The sequence below is a fragment of the Porites lutea genome, chromosome 1, assembly GCF_958299795.1.
Source record: "Porites lutea chromosome 1, jaPorLute2.1, whole genome shotgun sequence".
NCBI classification, from domain to species: domain Eukaryota; kingdom Metazoa; phylum Cnidaria; class Anthozoa; order Scleractinia; family Poritidae; genus Porites; species Porites lutea.
The window spans coordinates 7,915,015-7,935,245 of NC_133201.1; the positions used below are offsets into that span (position 1 = coordinate 7,915,015).

At 39.3% G+C, this 20,231-nt stretch overlaps 2 protein-coding genes and 1 long non-coding RNA gene across 3 annotated transcripts; 2 read left to right on the forward strand and 1 right to left on the reverse strand.

The window, feature by feature from the left end:
• Positions 1-255: 255 nt before the first annotated feature.
• Positions 256-2,857, reverse strand: LOC140934672 (uncharacterized). The gene is made up of 3 exons (XR_012165121.1): positions 2,583-2,857; positions 789-948; positions 256-397 (listed from the first exon to the last, which is right to left on the reverse strand). It is a non-coding gene; the product is annotated as an uncharacterized lncRNA (long non-coding RNA).
• Positions 2,858-5,008: 2,151 nt separating this feature from the next.
• LOC140940794 (acylcarnitine hydrolase-like) lies at positions 5,009-7,832 on the forward strand. The gene is made up of 3 exons (XM_073389789.1): positions 5,009-5,357; positions 6,647-6,900; positions 7,077-7,832. Exons 1-3 carry the CDS (start codon positions 5,009-5,011, stop codon positions 7,830-7,832), a joined length of 1,359 nt encoding a protein of 452 aa, XP_073245890.1.
• A 496-nt stretch (positions 7,833-8,328) lies between these two features.
• Positions 8,329-9,213, forward strand: LOC140934680 (acetylcholinesterase-like). The gene is made up of 2 exons (XM_073384265.1): positions 8,329-8,549; positions 8,994-9,213. Exons 1-2 carry the CDS (start codon positions 8,341-8,343, stop codon positions 9,211-9,213), a joined length of 429 nt encoding a protein of 142 aa, XP_073240366.1. The 5' UTR covers positions 8,329-8,340.
• Positions 9,214-20,231: the final 11,018 nt, after the last annotated feature.

Consider the following 20,231-nt stretch of genomic DNA (forward strand, 5'->3'; position numbering starts at 1 on the left):
ATAAAACTGAAGCTAAAGAGGCAGAACCGCTCCCGATCTCAGACAAAAAATAAGTAAAATGTCATTGCCTTCTGGTTCAAGTTTCTATAGCTAGCTGTAGAGGGAAGGCAAATAATGAACATAAAAACGTGATACACGCGCTGAATTATTGTTTTGCAAACAAAACCTATTCCTTTTTGTTTTTAATTCTTCGTCAACGTCGTCGTCTGTGTTTCGTAAGGTCCATATAACTGTATATTGTAACCACATACCTGTGTGTAATCAGGATAATAACTGAGAGGTTCATTGCGGTCATGTACTTCCACTTTATACGTATCTAGATTAATTTTCTTAATACTTGTCTTCTTATAGGACATTGTTATTTGATTTTCCATCACGAACACCTCATCGCCAACTCCTATTGAGAACCAAGAGTTAGATTATTTTTTATGAGACCTCCAGTTGAAAAGGATTGCCCTGAAGTTCTATTCATGTAGTTTTGGGCTTCCATCAAAGTTGAGACCCTCGAAATGCCGCTTAGCTTACATTATATTACTTCATTTTTTTTTTGGTTACATAAACGATTATTATTATTATTTCGGTGGTGACTAGTATTATGACACCATCATCGAAACCTATGGTGACTTACGCATACAGGTAACGCATGCTCCCAGTATAATTCCCCTGGCACTGAAGTCATGATTAACGAATGCTTCATGTCAATAAAAAAAAGTGCAAGAAGGGTGAGGAATAACAAATTTTTGAAACACATAAGGTAATTAATAAAATTAAACAGGTACAGTACTCACGCAAATACGGATTTCCATATATTTCTACTTTCATACAAAGCCTCCCCGTGCGGTCTAACTTGAAGCCATAAGGGAATATCCTCACATAACGACCGACCTTCCGTTCTCTAGCGACGCTGTATACCTTGTCGTTTTCGTTTCTCCCCCCATAAAACTCTGGCTGAAAAACAATCATGACGGTGGCAGGGTCACCATTTATTATTTTCAATAGCAGGTCATAAAAAATGCGCTTTATTTGAGTGTCAACGAATGCATTTAGCACTAAAGTACTAATTGGGGACACTATTTTTTTACGTCTCCGGCTGGAACACAGGACCATTTAACGTGGTCATCGGAGCCAAGCGAAAGTCTACCCGCTTGCAGCGCAAATTAGGGAGTACCTTCATTTCTCAGTTATTTTAAGACCCTGAATATCGGTCCGGCCCCAAGAATCGAACCCGCGACCTCTCGCTCTGCAGTCAAGCGCTCTACCGACTGAGCTAATCCGGCCGCGGTTATTTGTAAGAGAAATATATAGAGGATATTACACGGTGGCGAGAAGATATGAATTTTATGTTCGAGTGGCAAGAACAATATCTCACGAGTGAGCGAAGCGAACGAGTGAGATATTGTTCTTGCCACGAGAACATAAAATTCATATCTTCGAGCCAACGTTTAATGTTCTTTTTATTATATGGAGAAACCAATTCAACAAAAGCAAAAGGTGGGAATCGTGACGTCATTGAACGATACGACACTCACAAAGGTGACATACGGAAAATACGCCACTCGGGTCCCGGATGAAGTGGCGTATGGAATCTACGAGTGGTTTAGTTCCCAGTAAAACACTCTCCTCCATATAATAAATGCACATATGTCAACCCTCGCTTTGCTGACCCTGCTATAACGGATACCTCGACAATACGTAAAGCAGCAAAATCCCAGGCAAAAATAAGTTGCTTGACGGAAACAAATCCCAGCAGTACAGACTCTTGCTAATAAGGACACTTATCAAAGTCCCCACGATGTCTACGATAAAAGGGAATTGATCCTATTGGATATTTAAGTCATCGTAAGCGAAGTATCACCTTAAGCTCCTCCTAAACCCTGAACAAGTGCAACTTTTGAATCAACTCCCTTTACAGCGGACACAGTGGGGACCTTGAGTATTAGTGCCCTCATTAGCGAGATTCCGTCCCTAATGGCGGGAATTTTTCTTTTCAGTGAAACATCTGTAATTTATTTTTTGCCTAGAATTTAACGGCTATCCGTATCATCGGGGTGCCCGTTAAAGCAAGGCGAGAGTTGACGAGTATTTTCATAACTTCGTTTGTTATTGTTGTTATCATTGCTCATTATTTCGATTAGTTTTTGTAATTGCTGTAAATTGTTACAATACAATCATACCCCTCGACTTAAGTTTAGGTATAAGATATAAATATCTTGAAAAGAATAATTTTAAAGAGGGACACCTCACCATTACCTTCCCTTGCAACGGATTTAACGGGTCATGTAGCAGCTGCTCGGAAGAGAGGTCACCAATGGTGCTTAACCCTAACCCCAAACAATACTGAAACAATTTAAAGAATGGCAAGTCATTATTTTCTGCGACCAATCAGGAGAGACCTACAAGCAGCTCCTACACAACTGGATTTAACTGGCGTGAATTGAGACTATGTCCTCACTTCCTCTTTCTTTCTTTGTCCACAAAAGAACGGAGGCCAAATATAGTTCCGTAAAGAGACTGCTCTAACCAAATGTGATGATGAATATCACCACTAAACCCTTACATGCTACTAACTCCATGTAAATTACCTTGATATAATTCCATGAATCCCAGTAGTCTTTCTCAGGAGTGACCTGTACTCTATACCTAGTTGGCCAAGATCGCCTGCACCCTCGCACCTCAAATCCGCAGACAAGAAATAGACTTCCTAAATCGATTTCCAGGTATGGGTGTTTATCATTGCGATCAGGTATCCATCCATTGCCACCATGCATCCGTGCTTCGTAAGTTTGCGCAAACCTATCCACTGTCGAAGCTTTGATGTTTTGGTTTCCGATCTTGTTGTACCCTATAAGTTCCTTACCGCAGTCTAAGAACAATTACAAAACAAACAAACAAACAAACAAATTAAACAACTGAAATTTGGTGGAATAATTTTATCGTCTGGGCGAATGTACAGTCTACTCTCTCTTTATAACGGGCACCTTGCTAAAACGGACATCCTGCAGAGTTGGTCCCTGTCTTTCTTTGCTCCTTTTAGCTGACTCTCAATAACACGGATACATCATGTGCTGGTGCTAAAGGTGTCCGTCGTTAAGAAAAACTTGTCCGCAGTCCTGAACAGGCTGCTGTTGACAACTACTGGCATTTCGAGAACCTGTGTGGTAGTTTCCTCCAGTCTTCAGAGAAGATTCAGAGGTCTGAAATGTTCGGAAATTACTTACACAACCCTCAAGCACATCCAGCTAGCTGAAAGTGCCATAACGGAGGACGCGAGCGACATATATCACCATGAAGTTAAGACAATAATATTTGTGCGAGTTTGAATAAGGCCAGAACTCAATCCTCAGATCTCTATCCTATCCTTTCCGTTTTTTTTCTTTTTCTTGTTCTTTCTTTTTTTTTTTTCAGTTTTTACAGACCAAGAAATAGTTGTAAAATAATTTTTGTGGGGACTGCGCACCATCTGGATCTCATGTTAATAGGAACTTTGTTCCTCGCAGGGAAACTAGTTCTTACACCTGTTTGACTGAAAATTTTTAGATTGAAAATGCCATTCCCCGTATAATTAAGGGTGATCCATCTGCAACCTTACTTCAAGTTGGAGCCGGATCCCCCCTTTTTCCCTAGAGAAATTCATCGCAATCTAGCGATGCTTAATATCTGCAGTCTTCGTGATTTTATGGAAAAACATCGATTTACAGCTGACTAGAAATTTCAGCAACATGGTGATGTGTTGAAAGAAGAGTTAAAACTTACATCTAGACGTAGCGTCCAATACGGTGTGACAAGAGAGCAGAAACAGGAAGAAGGCCTTGACACAGCAAGGTTTCATGTTTGGTTAACCACTGTAGCCAGCCGGGTTAAGCGCTTTTGATTGTGCATGCGCAAGCAAGCTATTGTCTCGTCATATTTTTCGCGCGCGCACTAATCAAAATTAAATTCTAGAATTTTGAATTTATATCTTACAATGTTACAGTCACTTGGTGATCGAATTCGATCTTTGACGGCATCTGTACATCAGAGCCTATCCAGGGTGGTCGGGAGGGTTCAAGCGTCCCCTCCAGCAGGGTTGGTTCTCGGTCAGCGGGTCGGAGTTCAAATCCTTGGCTCCTTGGACACGTTTGTAAATAGCTAACTAGTTAGGCCTCCGGCCAGTTCAGGATTCTTAACGTTTAGAATTTTAATTCCAACTATTTGTTTCTATCCGTGTTTGTAGGCCACAACAAAAACTGCTGGGTTAGTAGTCCGAAAATCTCAATTGTTAACCCTATAAATCCATTCCTATCTGATGATTTCAGTCCTGGCTAAAATAGCTGATACGACTCAAATGAAATGCAGGTCAAACCTGTTACAGTGAGGGTCTATATTGTCTTTCTCAATATTCTCCGTTAAAAAAAAAAAAATAATAAAAATAATAATAAAAAATAACAACACATTGATAATAATAATAATGATAACAATAATAATAATAATAACATTTTTTACAATGAAAGGAAAATAAATACACAGATACATGAAACAAAGCCTCGCAAGATCATATTAAGTATTCAATACAAACCTATTTTTAAGTATCCGAGATTCTTAAATGAGTCAGCTTTTTTGGCTTTTTGATCTATTCAGTGGATATAACTGATGACCTCCATTAAAGCTACGCAATATTGTTCGAAGGAAAGCTGCGACGCAAAAATGTATTGTTAAATCTAAAACCCCATATACAAAGTGTTATCATTATTCTTTATCGAACCACTGTCTCCATCTATATTAAGGAGAGATTAAGAAGAATTATCATTTCAGAAATCAGTGGAGCACAACGAAATTTTTGCTGGTAGGTCAGAAACGCGTTATATCAACCATTTCGTGACAAGCCTTTGAAATTTTGCTCGCGTTTTTTCAATATTACACCGCGGGCCTCTCAGCTGATTCATAGTTAAAAGTGTCAATCGGAGTTGTGTAAGCGTGCTATTTTAACTGAGGTCGTTGCATTTCCTTTTGCATGTCAAACATAGCGCAAATGGAATTCCGAGCTCTCCACGTGATTATAGCTTGTACCGTATTTTTTACGAACAAATCAATTCAGGTAAACGCCGAAAACGATCAACGAGCTCCCGTCGTGAAGACCGAGTCTGGTGCTGTTGTTGGGAAAATTGAAACCGTTCCACACAGCAAAGCAGTGTACCAGTATCTTGGTATTCCGTATGCTGAACCTCCGGTCGGCGAACTGAGGTTTGCTGCTCCAAAACCGGCAAAACCTTGGTCAAAGATAATGGATGCTACAGAATTCGGTGCAATATGCCAACAGAACAGACTATTATTGGATATTTTAAAAGTGGTAGGAGGTTTTGACGACTATCTAAAAACAGGTATTTTTATGGTCTTAAGTTAACCCGTTGCTATCTTTTAATATTCTCTATTGATTCTCCATTTTCCTCTATCGAGCAAGCTGTTCATGGTCAATCAAGTGTGACAGCATGATTTATTGAGGTAGATCACGTTGAGTTGTCAAACACGATTCCATGTTTTAAAAGGCGCTGTAACACGGGCAACAAAAAACGAGCAACTTGCGTTGTGAAATTGCTGCAAAACGAGTTGAAAGGGATGTTGTGCGTTTTACCACCGAAGTTCAAACCTGTCTCGCAACAAATAAAGGGAGTTTGACTAATGGTAGCGGATCGCGGGTCGCGAGTCCAGTGTCGTGGTCGCGGGTCGAAAGTCGCAGTCGCGGGTCCAATGTCGCGGTCGCGGGTCCAATGTCGCGGCGGGGGAAATGATTTGGGGTTCGAGGTAACTGAGTGAAAACGACTGATATGAAAACAATATAAAGGGAAAAAAATCTAATTTATACACGATACTCTAAGGTAGCCAATTTACAGGTTACGGATGTTAGAGTCAACAAAAGAATGTCTAATGAAAAGACCTTACCATAAGTTACCATTGTTTTCTTCTTGTCTATGAATTGCCCACAAATGCTTAGGGGTTCATTTACTAAACAATATGCGATACACTTCACAGACTACAAATTATAAACGTTACAACAACTTTACACATAACTGGGCCCCATAGAAAGAAAACAAAATTAACTTGCAGTGAACACAAAAGTCGACCAGCTTCTTCTTTTAGGTCTTTTCTTGAGACATTATTTTGTTGACTCTAACATTTGTAACCTGTAAATTGGCTACCGTAGAGTATCGTTTATAAGAACGATTTTTTCCCTTTATATTTTTTTTCATATCAGTCGTTTTTACCTCGAACAATAAAGCTGTCACTTGACTACTTTCCATTCGACTTACATGTAAAATTGTCAAAATGCACTCGACATTTCTTTAGCCACTTTTTTCATCGAGGAAGAACAATTTTGTTTAGTTACCATTCAGTAAAACAGTGGCTTGTAATGGTGACCTGTGGAATGAGACCGCAGAATGAAAGCTCTCCACTTTCTACTGAAAAGCTTTGTCATGCGTTCAGCCCTAAGAACATCTACCTATGGGGCCAAAGCGAAGCCCGGGGAACCTACTTAGTGTGATAATGCCCCACGGACCCATAGCCACAAAAGTCATAGCCTTCTAGATCCCACAAAAAGAGAACCTTGGGAGGCTATACAGACAAGTGTTCAACCACTTAAATAATGTTCTTTCTAACTGAAATCATTTAGCAAAGATGAGTGAAGATTGCCTTTCTCTCAACGTGTTTGTGCCTTCAAATATCAAACCCTCCGAGAAGATAGCGGTCATGGTGTGGATTCATGGCGGTGGATTCGTAGCAGGAAGTTCCGGCTTTACCCCTGGTGCGGTCCTGGCTTCCTTTAACGATGTCATTGTTGTATCCATTAACTACCGTCTAGGAGTGTTTGGCTTCTTCAATGTTCCAGGGACTGACTTAAAAGGAAATTATGGAATGCTGGACCAGGTAAACAGTTTCATCGGTTATATTTGTGTAAGGCAATCAGATGAAGAGAAAGTGGTCCAGTGTGCGCCCGACTTTCTAAATTCGCAGTCCTCTATTTTAATTCTTCCTGGTAAGCACGTTTATTTATTTATTTATTATTTTTATTTATTTATTTTTTTTCAATTTAAAACCAACAGGTGTTGGCATTCAAGTGGGTTAAGAATAACATTGCCAGTTTTGGCGGAGACCCTAACAGAGTGACCATATTTGGCGAGAGCGCTGGAGGAATGAGTGTTTCTCTTCATTTACTCTCGCCACTGTCCAAAGGTTTGTTTGAAAGGGCCATCCTGCAGAGTGGCGCTTCCTCGACTCCTCTTTTCTGTGGAAAAGTTTCCAACACAGCACAGTTGGAATTATTTGCTAAGTACATAAAATGTGATTTGGGGCAAGACTTTGTTCAATGCGTTCGTGGCAAGTCCGTTGAGGACATTTTAACGACGCAGAAGTTATTCACTTTGGATAACTTTGACAGGCGTCGGACACAGGATTTTGTAGCTCCTGTAGTAGATGGAAAATTTTTACCAGATCTCCCTGAAACTCTTTTTAGAGCAGGTGAATTCCAAAAAGGCATCGATGTCATAACCGGATTAACCTCAAATGAAGGAGGTGTGTTTGCAATGATACGGCCACCAAGCCAGTTTAAGGATGGTTTGGAAAAAGATGTGTTTGAACATATCGTGAGAAGTCAGACACTATATCATCGAGAAAAGAGCGAAATCATGGAAGATCTTATATTGTTCCAGTATACCAACCATACAATTCCTCAGGATAAAAATGCCATTCGACAATCGATGTTGGAAATTTGGGGCGATTCAGCCTTTGACGCGCCTGCCATGTTGGAGGCTCAATCACTGGCAAAGGTAAGATTTGCATTACCTAGCGCGCATATGTAAACATCTTCTGGAGTCAGGATCACCTAACATCTCCCGGTTGGTCGTTACAAATGCACGGCTCAATCTATAAAAACGCCTTAACGGAACAGATATATAGTAAGAATGGGAGGGGTTGAGGAATTCAATTATCTCATTTTAATCACCAACATACATATTTCACTTTTGTTCGGACAAGAAGGAAATACAAATAAAGGTTTAACAAAAATCAAGACAACCAAGGAAATGAATAAAAATGTGGTTCAGGCAGGATCAAACCAGGCTGTCCACCAATGCCCACCCTCGGCTAGAAAATTGACATTACTGTGGTAGGTTCGGAAGTAGGGAACTGGTTTGGGCAAAAACAAACAAACAAGAAGCTCGAATTTTTCAAATCTTTGGTGATCAGGGGTCACCTTTAAACGTCCTTTCCAAAACCGACCGGCTGGAGGCATTTGTGTAATGTTCCTTCAGAAAGGGATGTTATATTACTTGTTTCCTTTTCATTTAACAGAGTGGAGGTTCCACATACATGTATGTGTTCAATCATCGCGCAAACTATTCACGTATGGCTGATTGGACTAGCGTTATTCATGGTGCGGAAATCCCATTTCTGTTTGGAGCACCTTTCAAGAAGATACCTGATCCTTGGAGCAACTCCATTGCAACAAAGTATTCCGAAACAGAAAAGGGACTAAGTTTGTACGTTATGGAACTCTGGACAAACTTCGCCAAGCACGGGTAAGGACACCTAAAAATAATTCATCATCATTCAGTGATCTCAAGGTTAGATTATATAGGTACTATCAAGGTGCGTCAAGGACATTGATGATCATGATTTAGAGTAAGGCCCATATCAGCTGAATGTATACGCCGTAGTCTTTTTTATCATAATACGCTGCAGAATGTCCCCTTCAACATTCATTCAACATTTGTTACAAATCTTTCCTGACGATACATGTATCATCCTAATCATCTACTATAATCATCCTTTTAGGCCTTTAAGTTCTTCGTATTAAGGCACTTTCATTCTCTCCTTTCATTGCCTCCCTTATAACGAAAACAATACGCGTATAAACCGGTTAATAACTCCACCCAATTACGGTCAATATAACATTCACGAAACCCCATAGACTAAGTTCCGCGATGTTTGAACACACTTGCCTTTTTAATGTCTCTCTTTAGGTCTCCAAATCCACCTGACGTTGGCCCTACAGCCATCACGTGGCCTGTATTTACAGAAGAAGAACAGAAGTATCTAGTTCTCGACATGAAACCGAGGGTGGAGCGTAGGTACAAGGCAAAAAAGATGGCATTTTGGAATCAAATGATTCCAAAACTGGCAAAGATCGTGACAGATGAGAGAAAAGACGCAAATGAAAAGGTTCCGAAGGATGAACTATGAGTAACTTTGACAAAAATGCGCCGTCCATTAAGCTGGAGAATTCTCCACTCAATTCAACGAAATTTAGCCTTTTAGCATCTAGACACCTATACCAGTGGGAGCATGATTAGCTTGTTACTGTACGGTTTAAGTGGCTGTCCACCTAAGAGCGGTCCGGCGAGTTTGGGATCGCCGGTAAACCTTCCCTTTATTTTTTGTGGGTGAAAAGGACGTAATAAGGAATGATTAAAATCGAGCTAAGTTTTTTCAAAATCCTTTTCTGTGCTTCGCTACAGCACAAAACTTCTTTCCTGTCTGAGAGCGCTTTTTCAACCTTGTTCGATGGCCGAAATTCGGTGATTTTAAAAGCCGCGCTTCTTCGTAACAGATAAATATCGCGAAATTCTACATAGTACAATGGATTTAGCTGCATTTGACTTGTCCTATGACGGAATATGGAATAAGTTTACGCAAAATTAAATTAAATTAATAAAATCAAACACAAGCCCCTTCGCGGTTTTTTTCTCCCTTGACAAATTCTTGGAAAGTAAAAGCTAAAATCTCCAAAGCGGTACAAAAATCACAGGAAAAATGCACTTCACAGCAAAGATCTTACCTTATTCTGTCAGAAAATAAAGTCAAAGGTGCGGGTATCGGTCTGGGTTGGACGTGATCAAACGTTTTTAAGAGTCTCTTGTCGGCATTATTTGCATAGATTTGCCTGTTTAACGGTTCACACAAAACGACTTAAATTTAGTAGATATTTTCTCAGCAGCTGAGAATGTTGTTGTGTATCCTCAAAATAACGAACATTTGTTTTCTTTTCACTAGCCTTTTTAAGTCTGTATAAATGAAAGCCGAAAAAAATGCCATAAACTGACATTCTTGATCAACCCGTCAGATATGCAAATCGTGCTTTTTTACGGCCAGGTTGTCCATTTCAGCTGTGTTAAAATCTAAAACTACGTACGGTTATTAACTTCTTCTCAAATGTAATCAATCTTCAGCTTGGAAACTCAGCAACTGAATACCCTTTTCAAAATAGAAATTTACCTCATATTCAATTTAAGTTTCTTTTTCCGTTTCGAGCATTTCACCATGATTTGAATTTGAATTCCCACATCCGTGTTTATCCCTCATTTATCATGAGCATATGGGATTCTCTCACCTCGGGTGACTTTTCTCTTGTAGCTCTTGAGAAATTATTATGAATCACTTTAAGTTTGGTGTAGGGTATGTCTGTTGTAATATTTTTCCGAGTGCGGGTAATATTGAACGTTTGTCCCACACGCCATATGCTAATTTGCATTTTTGTCACGCAATATACCTCCTGTATCGACCCTTCCTTTGCATAAACAAATAAAGGGTGAACCATTACCTTATTAATGGGGGGTGGGGGGAGGACAAGGACACCGAGATTAACAAAGAATTTTACAGGGCTGGAAGGATAATATATATTATCAGAAACTCATAAGGGGTTGAACAATCCCTTATGAGTTTCTGATATTATACATACAACGAAGTGCCAGAGTGGTGTCCTCATCGATAGTACTCAATAGTTAACCTAGAGCAGAATAGAAGTAGACAGATGAAACTGGATTAAATCTTGAACATTTGTAGTTACCCAGAGTTTCATACCTCTTGCGAGGCAATCATCAAGCAACTGCCAAAATTAACGGTTACAATCAAGGATATAGGTAAAACAGAACAGTAAATAGTAGGCGTGGCGCGTGGCGCGTGGCGCGTGGCTCGTCGTGCTGTTTACAGTTTGTAAACCTGTAATGTCTACCCTGGACAATAGAACTAATAGAACTAATCTCAGGTTGCAGACACTCAAAGAAATTTCTACTAAACACTGTCCTAACTTGGCTAGTTCTTGTCGCAAATTTGACATGTTGTAAGCATCACTTAAGTACGACGCGCCACGCACCTACGCCACGCCTGTCACTTATTGTTTTGTTTTACCTGGTGATTCCCCTCGCAAGAGGCGTGACTCTCTGAGTAGCAATAAATGTTCAAGATATAATCCAGTCCCATCAGTCTATTTCTATTATATACATACATATATACAGCTTTATCAAGGCTAAAATCAATGCAGCCCCCAGCCCCGTCAATAATCGAACGGTCCACGCCCAAGAAGACGTAAAGTGCCACATTACTTGTTATTAAATTGATTCTTTACCAGAAAAAATCCCTGGCTCCTATTATATGCCAGGGGAACCCAACGAAGGTGTCCTCCTAAATGCATTGAGAACACTTTTTAGGCTCTCCAGAGTACTTTTCGATCTCTAGAAATGTATTCCAAGTGGCGCTAAAAAAAATTTTATCTGTTGGGTCATACTAGGGTAACCGTGAGTCTTTTTTCCCGAAAATGTTCGCTGCAATTGAAAGTTTTACGAAAGTGAGGATTTTTCTGATTCCTTTCTGTATCGCATTTTCGGTTCCGAGAATTTTGGGTTTCCTTTCTCTACGAAAAATAGCTTAACCTGGGATGAGAAATAGTAATAATTAAACTTCAGAAAATTGTAGGGAATTTATTAGATTAGCTTCGAATATTACACATGCATGGAACGGTCATCTAATAAATTTTTAGTCTTCCTCAAGCTATAGAAAATTCTAGGCAATTTTGCTTCTCCGAACAGATATTTCACAGAAAACAGTCGTTGGGTGCCGCTGATATGCATTTGGTGACCTTTTTACGTTACTTATTTCTTATTGCCAAAAAGCAAAGTGTCACAATAATGATCTTAACTCATGTCTTTAAGAAAAAATTATATTAAAGAAAAAAAAAACTCTCCTGCGGACAACTTTTATCCTTCTGGGGCCCAGTTGTTCAATAAGTGGATAGTGCTATCCACCGTGTAAATCACTATCCACTGGAAAGAGCAATTGGCTTCCCTAGTACTTATCAATTGGATAGAGATTCATCCGATGATAGCCCTACAACTGGGGCCTGCTCTTTTACTAGTATTGTAAATAAAGTACTGAACGAAAAAGCGGGTCACATGCTTTCAAGGGTTGGTGTCAAGTTATAAGTTACTTGAGATTTGTCGTCTTATACAAGCATACAACATACCTTGAAATTTAAACTTTCAAACTGTATACGAAAATCCTGAGAAAACACTTCCAAGAACTCGGCCAGGAAACAATAGGAATTTTCTAGGCAACTCGGCCCACCCCAATGCAATGGGGCAATTTGCCAGTCCCTGGCCATTTACGGGGTGGTGCGGTAGTAACTGCATTCTTTCACCATGTCTGTGAATGTATTTATTAGAGCAGCATTTGTATCTTAAGATTTGAACTACAGTTGAAAATACTCGCAGATGTTTTCACATTGAATTTTGAGAGTACTTCTTGGTTGGTCTGCTCGCAGATATCATGGCCATCGTACCTGATGGGATGTATTACGCCCATCTTGTTGTTGAAAATATCTTCGACCTCCTTGTCTCTACGTTCATCAATAAGAAACGCAATTTCTTCTTGCAAGAGCACTGAGAGCAGATCTCCTTCGTCAAAAAATTTCAACATTCTCGGCTTTGGTCAGCCCTTTTTTTCCTGCTGATTGCAGACAGTCTGGAAAAGAATGATTGAACTTGTCCCTTTATAAGCCATTCGTCTCTGGAACGTTCTTGAACTACCTGTGTTTCTGGTCGTTCTCATGTCCGTTGCGACCTCAGAAAGATCTGGTTTCCTGCCTGTTTGTGTATCAACATCAAATCGTGCGGTGAGGTAAGACTTGACTTTCTCGCTAAACCTTGTCCCGCCTCCCCTTAACTTCTGCAGCCGCCCATCCGCTAGCCTCGAATTTGCAGACACCACTAGGAGATTTTGGAAGTTTTTCGGCTGGCGGCAATTTTTACAGTCTGACCCCAACACTGTCAATTTTCACCGGCACGAGTCTGTTTTCCCTTATGTTCTGGATATCGGCATTCTGTGCGGCCAGTTGGATTACCCCAGTCCTTCCCTAGGTTTGCACGATGTATCGGACATACAAACATTTTTTCACCCTGTTGGGCATTTTTACCAAAATACCCAGCCCGCTGCAAAGTAAGTTCGCTCTCTGTAATATTTTCTTTCGTTAGGTGACATCGCCTCAAATGAGCCATAATAACGCTCACCTGTTACATTGACTAAGAGACACCAACTTGCTTGCTCCTTTAAACTCTCCAAATCCGCTTTTATTGCGTGACAACAATCCTAATTAGCATAATATATAGATTTAGCCAGGGCTAAAAGCGAAGCTCCCATTAATAAATTTGTAATTTCAATCAAACAATAAACTTGTTTTCCGCAAATCAGTTCACTTTAGAGCACATTCATGTGACTTTTGTTTTGAGGGATTAAAGCTAAGTGATTTGAGTGAACTTTGATAATTTGCTAACAGTCCAAGAGTGCACCAAACCTTACATCGAGTTGACGGCCTTTATATGTACACCCAAAAAATAGCAATCATCTTCGATCACATTTAACGTCCATAAAGGCTCTTGATCACAGTAGATTAGGCCTGGAAAACAAATACTTTGAAAGCAAATCCGGCAGAATTTTTTCCTTTTGACAAGTTTGCTTTACAAATTAAATCTTGCTAACAAATCTGGGGGCGTGTAAACCAACCTTTTATACTTTTTGTACATCACATCTGACAGTCTGAGGTGAAACAGTACTACGAGGCGCTGTTTTTATTATACAGACCTCAGACAGAATGCAGTATTTCACAGTTTTGAAATATAAATTGCAATCATTCAATATTCAGGACGATCGAAGCACGCGTGTGCTTTTAGCGAAACCGCTAAAAAAAGTTCCAAAATCACCTATATAACGGCCGGCCAGTTGCAAGCTGTGGAGTGTTTGAATGAACATTAAGGTGACTCGACCCAGTTTGGCGGTCATTGCACGCGTGCTGAACAAGAATGCTGTATAATGACAGACTAGAAACAATAGACAACTCCCAAAGCACAAACTCATCCAAAACGCTAAAAATCTTCAATGTTTACTCAAGTTTGGGCTTATAGAAGATAATGTCACAGTTTTTTAATGACCATGAAATTCAGAGTCCGGGTTGTAAGTTAATCAATTGTGGCCCTGAAAAAATTTGAAGGAAAAAAAACTACGAATTTTTAAGAAAATGCTTTTTTCGTGAGATTGACTCTTAAACGCTGACAAACGTCAACAAATAGCGAAAACTATAGTTTCTAAATGTTTGCTGTGCTCGAAATCGCGCCCATTTACAAGGCCCTAAAGCGTTTTGCTGACTTGCAAGGACCCATCTGTTATAAGGATGCCCAAAATACAGAGATCAATCTCATAGTTTATTAGATATAAGCCGTGTAAAATTTGCTTATCATTTTCACATAAATTATGACCTAAATTTGGAAACCGCTGAATTTCTCGAATTGGGTCTTTGCGATTTTGGTGAAACTCTGTTCAGCGCAAGGCACTAATGCGCACTATGTGTAGCCGAGAGATTTTCACGAAAAAATGCTGGCAACAGCAGATTTTCGACTCAGACCTTACAGGGGCGTGGCATTATAACCACGTGACATTTACTCCGATCGCCAAAAATTTTATGTTATATTGTAGATTGATCTATATGTTATCCATTCTATGTGTTATACTTACGATAAAAGTAAAGGTGGGGATACCAGAGAGCTTCAAAGTAGGATGGTACCCCCCCCAAAAAAACTGGGTCGAGTCACCTTAAGAGATTTACACTTCAACATAATAAAGAATTTATAGTGTTTTTTTTTTATTATTTAATGGTTTTATAACGATGTATAAACTTAACAAGCGTTTAATACGCGCGACGTTTTGAGTACTCCTGCAACTGAAAACATTAACGGCAAATTGCAAGAGAGACTACTAACAATCAATAAAAGAAATATAATTCGGTGAAACATTTACAGAGACAACAATTTTCATTCACGAAGACAATTAAGTATTAAAGTGTCTCTAAGAATCCTGAGTCTTTATGCTTAAAGCCAAAGTTTATGTTTTAAAGCCGGCTTCCCCTGTTTGCTGTTTTCAAATATGAACTCGAGGCGAGAAAATTGCGCAAAGCTTTCTTTCTACGGCCAAAATAAAAACGCAACATTTTTTTCTTTCTATTTGCGGTGAGAAAATATCGACTAAAGACTTTTTAAAGTTCTGCAAGCTTAAATCAAACCTCATACTACAGGTCAGACCATTATCTCAAATCTTAATTCAAACATGCATAAACTATAGCCTCATAAACTGCGCTCGGCTTCATGAAATTAGATATATGAAAAAAACAAACACAAATACAATAAGTACTCAGGCAGCTCCTGGAAGCTACATCGCTTCAGACTTTTCAATCAAGCAAGGTGAAAAACGAAAACGAGTCGATGCTATCCGAAATCGGATTTCCGACTTTGACAGGAGACGTATTTCTCAACCAAAAACCCAATAGACAAACTAGCCATGAATAACAGAAGACTCTTGATAGTAGCTGAATTTCATTTCGTACATCCAGTAGAAAAAGACAGTTAAAAACATCTCAAGTTGACACAAAACTCTGTCAGCTTCAGCTGTCACAGTAAACAAGTTTCAAGATGCTGCATAAATTTTCCGCATAAACTCACCTGTCAAATTTTGCCAATCAGAGCATAAAAATTGGACGTAGAGCGTGACCAACGCGTTCACGGACGACTGAAAACAACAACTGGCAAAGCGATCATTTAAGAACGAGATCTTGACAAACAATCAAGACAAGAAATATAATACGAAGAAACATTTAAAGGTCAACAATTTTTATTCCCGAAGACGTGTTTTGAGAGTAAAGCTGAGTCACGAATAGACTAAATTAAGCCTTAAGTTTTAAGCCACCTTCGCCGTGTTTGCTATTTTGCAAGATGAACTCCGGGCAAGAATATCGCTCAAAGTTTTCTTTTTACAAACAATAGGATAACTAAACTATTTTTCAGAACTTTTTCTTCTAGTCGCGGTCAGAAAATGTCTAAAGACTTTTTAAGTTCTTTACTAGGTCAGATAAATTGATTCAAACCTTACAAATGTGCGTAAAATGACGGCATAAACATGAAAAAAGAAAACACATAAAATGCAATAAAATTACTCAAGCTTACCGTCGAGATGCAGCACGGAAACCCATCAAGTAAGGCCAGAATCGCTTAAGATTTTTCGCATGGTCCAGCAAGGCGAGTAAGCTTACTAAGAGTAGCTTATTTTTGAAAACGATGATTCCCGATTTCTCTTTGTCGTGCGGCGCATTTCTCAACCACAACCCAGTAAACAAGCCAGCCAAGAATAACAAAAGAATGTTGATAGCTGCTGTATTTCATTTTGTAGATCCAGTGCAAAAAGACAGGTAAAAACATCAAAAGATGACTCAAAACTCTGTCAGCTTCAGCTATCAGTGAACAAGTCGCAGATGCTGCATAAATTTTCCACTTGAATCCTCTTCGCTAGCGCGCCTGTTAATTCTTACTCTATGCCTTTCTCTTCTTCTCTTTCCCGTCGCTTTTCACTTACAAGCAAATAGTTTGAATCCAATCCGCTATTGTTTGTTGCCATAACAATTTCTTCGAAACAGTTTACTAGAAACTGAGCTCTCCGGACACAAAATCCTTATGCAATGAAGTAGTTCCGTTGAAGTAAACATGTTTTTGAACGCGACGACAGCAACGTCATTTCTTGCGCGATTTCCCGCCAAGAAACAGGTGGGTTAAACAAATGCATCGCGCGATTTATAACATGCTCCTCCCCCGGACGGGCTGACACCTGATTCCCTTCCCTCCCCCGCAAAGAGTGTACGGGCGTACGCTACGTCATAACCAAATTTTCTCGGATGGATGGTTTACCAAATTTTATTACCCATGGTGCTCCGCTGGCGCGCTTCGCGCGCCGGAGCTTCGCTATGACCGTGATGAAGAAAACCCAAAACGAAATTGAGCTGAATTCAGTCTTTATTAAAGAGCCTTTTAGTTGCTGAGACTCCAAACTCAAAAAGGGCGTCGTTTGAGCAGAAGTGAATTGTATTCTTTTAATACGATTTTGCTGAAATCGACAACCCGCTGTAAATGAGCTTTTAAATTTGCATAATATACTAGTGGATGAAGAATTCCTACATGTATTTTATGACATTTTATGCCGGTTTACAGACCTAAGATGGCAACAAATGTGCGTTATTTTGACGAAGCAAACCAAGATTCTGTCCCATGGAAAAAATATCAGCCTCATCATATGAGTTTAAGTGTAGGCGCCAAACGTGCAATTTTAGGTAAATACTGACAAAAGGAGCTCTCAAAAACGCTTGTCCACGTCCGACGCAGAATGATACCCGCACCTTTGACTTTATTTTCTAACAGAATAAGGAAAGATCTTTGCTGTGAAGTGCATTTTGCCTGTGATTTTTGTACCGCTTTGGAGATTTTAGCTTTTACTTTGGAGGAATTTGTCAAGGGAGAAAAAAAACCGCAAAGTGGCTCGTCTTTGATCTCATTAATTTAATTTAATTTTGCGTCAAATTATCCAAGATTCCGTCATAGGACAAGTCAAATGCAGCTAAATCCATTGTACTATGTAGAATTTCGCGATATTTATCTGTTATGAAAAAGCGAGGCTTTTAAAATTACTGAATTTTGGCTATTGAATAAAGTTGAAAAAGCGCTCTCAGAGAGGAAAGAAGTTTTGTCCTGTAGCGAAGCACAGAAAAGGATTTTGAAAAAAATTAGCTCGATTTTAATCATTCCTCATTAAGTCCTTTTCACCCACAAAAAATAAAGAGAAGGTTTACTGGCGATCCCAAACTCGCCGGACCGCTCTTAGGTGGACAGCCACTTAAATCAGGACCTCCAACAACGGTTTTCTCAAAATTACTTTAAAAACCATATATAGTCTATTGTTATGCAGAATGTTTCAAATTTCGGCAAATGCATGCTAAGAAGACTGCATGATCGACAGTCCTAGGGCACCTTTACCCTTCTCGAATCCATGAGGGCTTTCTCGTTATTTTTACGAAAGTCTAAGACGCTATTTCACCGTTTACAAAAACTCAGCACGTTCTGATTCCTACCTCTTTACGTCGCGAAAGCAAAAGCCAAAAATTTCAGGAGTCCTTTTTAACAAATAATGACCAAGTCTGGAGAGGAAAATGCAAACAAAAAAAAAACATTTTCCGAAAAATCCATAGGAAGTTAAAAAAACCTCGTCAATCTGGGATGATTAAGACAGTCATGTAGAAATTTTTAGCCGTTTTCGAGCTCTATCAGTTTTAGACAATATTATGTGCTTCTTCGAACAGACATTTTAACGAAAACAGTAGTTAGGCGCTTATGCTAGCACATGAGAATACTCAAAGGGGCTGTTTCTTAGTTTTCAGTTCCTCGGGCCAAGTTTTGGTAGTTGGGAGCTTCAGTAAGAAATCAAAGACCTTGCTGGGGATTAAACTTTTAAAAACTTTACTTACTGGGACTCCGTTTGTTTGTTTGTTCGAAAATCCTTCTTGGCTGGGAGCCATGTGCCCGATATTTCGACGCTAACTGGCAAGTACAAGGAGCGTAAAGGCCAGGTGAGAGACACTCGCAATGCTCAAATAGGTCTGTGCCCCCGCCTGCCCACCGTCATCAATTCTTTTGTAAATTTAAAATTAGCTGGGAGGATTTTATCGGTCCATCAATAGTGTCCCAAATGCTGATCCTCGGATCGGAAGGCTTAGGTTTGCAACTCCAAAAACTCTCAAGCCTTTCGTTGGGTATAAGAGATGCCACAAACTTTGGAGACGAGTGCCCACAGCTAGTTACCAGCATAGGAAAGATAAAAATAATTTAGGTATGCTTCTATATACATGTATGCTATACAGCTAACTATAAATCGAGCATTTCATTTTCTTCTAAAAGATGAAAAGAAGGCGTCGATTTTGGAATAGGCAACTAAAAACATCGCATAATATGCTTGGTCAAATCGATCAGAGTTCCCCATGTCATTCGTCTCACCTATTAACATTTGAGTTCGAATTTATTTTTGAAGGCTATGTTATATTAGAGTTAGTGTTTTTTTTTTTAATAAATAAATCCGGGCAATTTCGTAACCAATTCGTTTTGAATCCAAAATTAAATTGAATACTTTGTATCCTATTACATTTACCAACTCTTTGATCGGGATACTTTTCCGCTTTCGATGATACGAATTCGAATCACGGCATTAAAAACCAAAATGGAAATTTGTTGGTGATAAACGATGTATATAATTCTGTGACGGCTGGAAATCCTAATACGAGGGTCTGAATGGGGGTACCTCGATAACAATTAACACTTCATTTTTTGGCTTTATAACATCAGACAGTTACTGCGCTTTTCACAAACATGCGAATTCTGAAGTTCAAAAGCAACCTGACGATTGCGTTTTTCGCTGCCGTCAATCATCTTAACGGACCTCTGAGGAAACAAAACTTTACTTTAACGGGTTCAAAAGTTCTTGGTTTGTGATTTGTGATTGGTGGATCGCGATCCGTTTTGTGTGTTTCTGTGTTTCAAGGTTCGTTGCCTGTGATTGTAATTATCATTGACGGCAGTGAAAAACGCAATTGTGAAGGCGGTGTTTGAACTTTAGAGTTCGCATGTTTGTGAAAAGGGCAGTAAATTTAAGGCTTTTTAACACTAACAGTAAAAAATTCTTTGAAACAGTAATTTTTTTTTCAGAAAAAAGCAAAAACGGCTCCAAAAAGGCCAATATTATTTTCTTTAGTATATCAAGGATTTTTTGGCAATTCTACGACAATAGTCCAATTTCGAATTAAAAATTACCGCTGAATATAAACATTAACGACACATTCATACAGGGTTAGCCTCGAAGTAAAGTAAAATATTCAGAAATTCTGGCAAGTAAGTGTTTGAAATTTGAATACAGCTATTTCGAGAAAGGTTGTCGGAAAAAGTGCACGCGACAATCCCGAAAGGTATTGTGGGTGGTTTTTAGTTCACTGTTTTTTCAAAGAATGGCAAGAGGGGCCATGGACGTATGTTAACGAGTGCTAAAGGAAAGCAACAAAAGTAGGTTCGACTGCTACA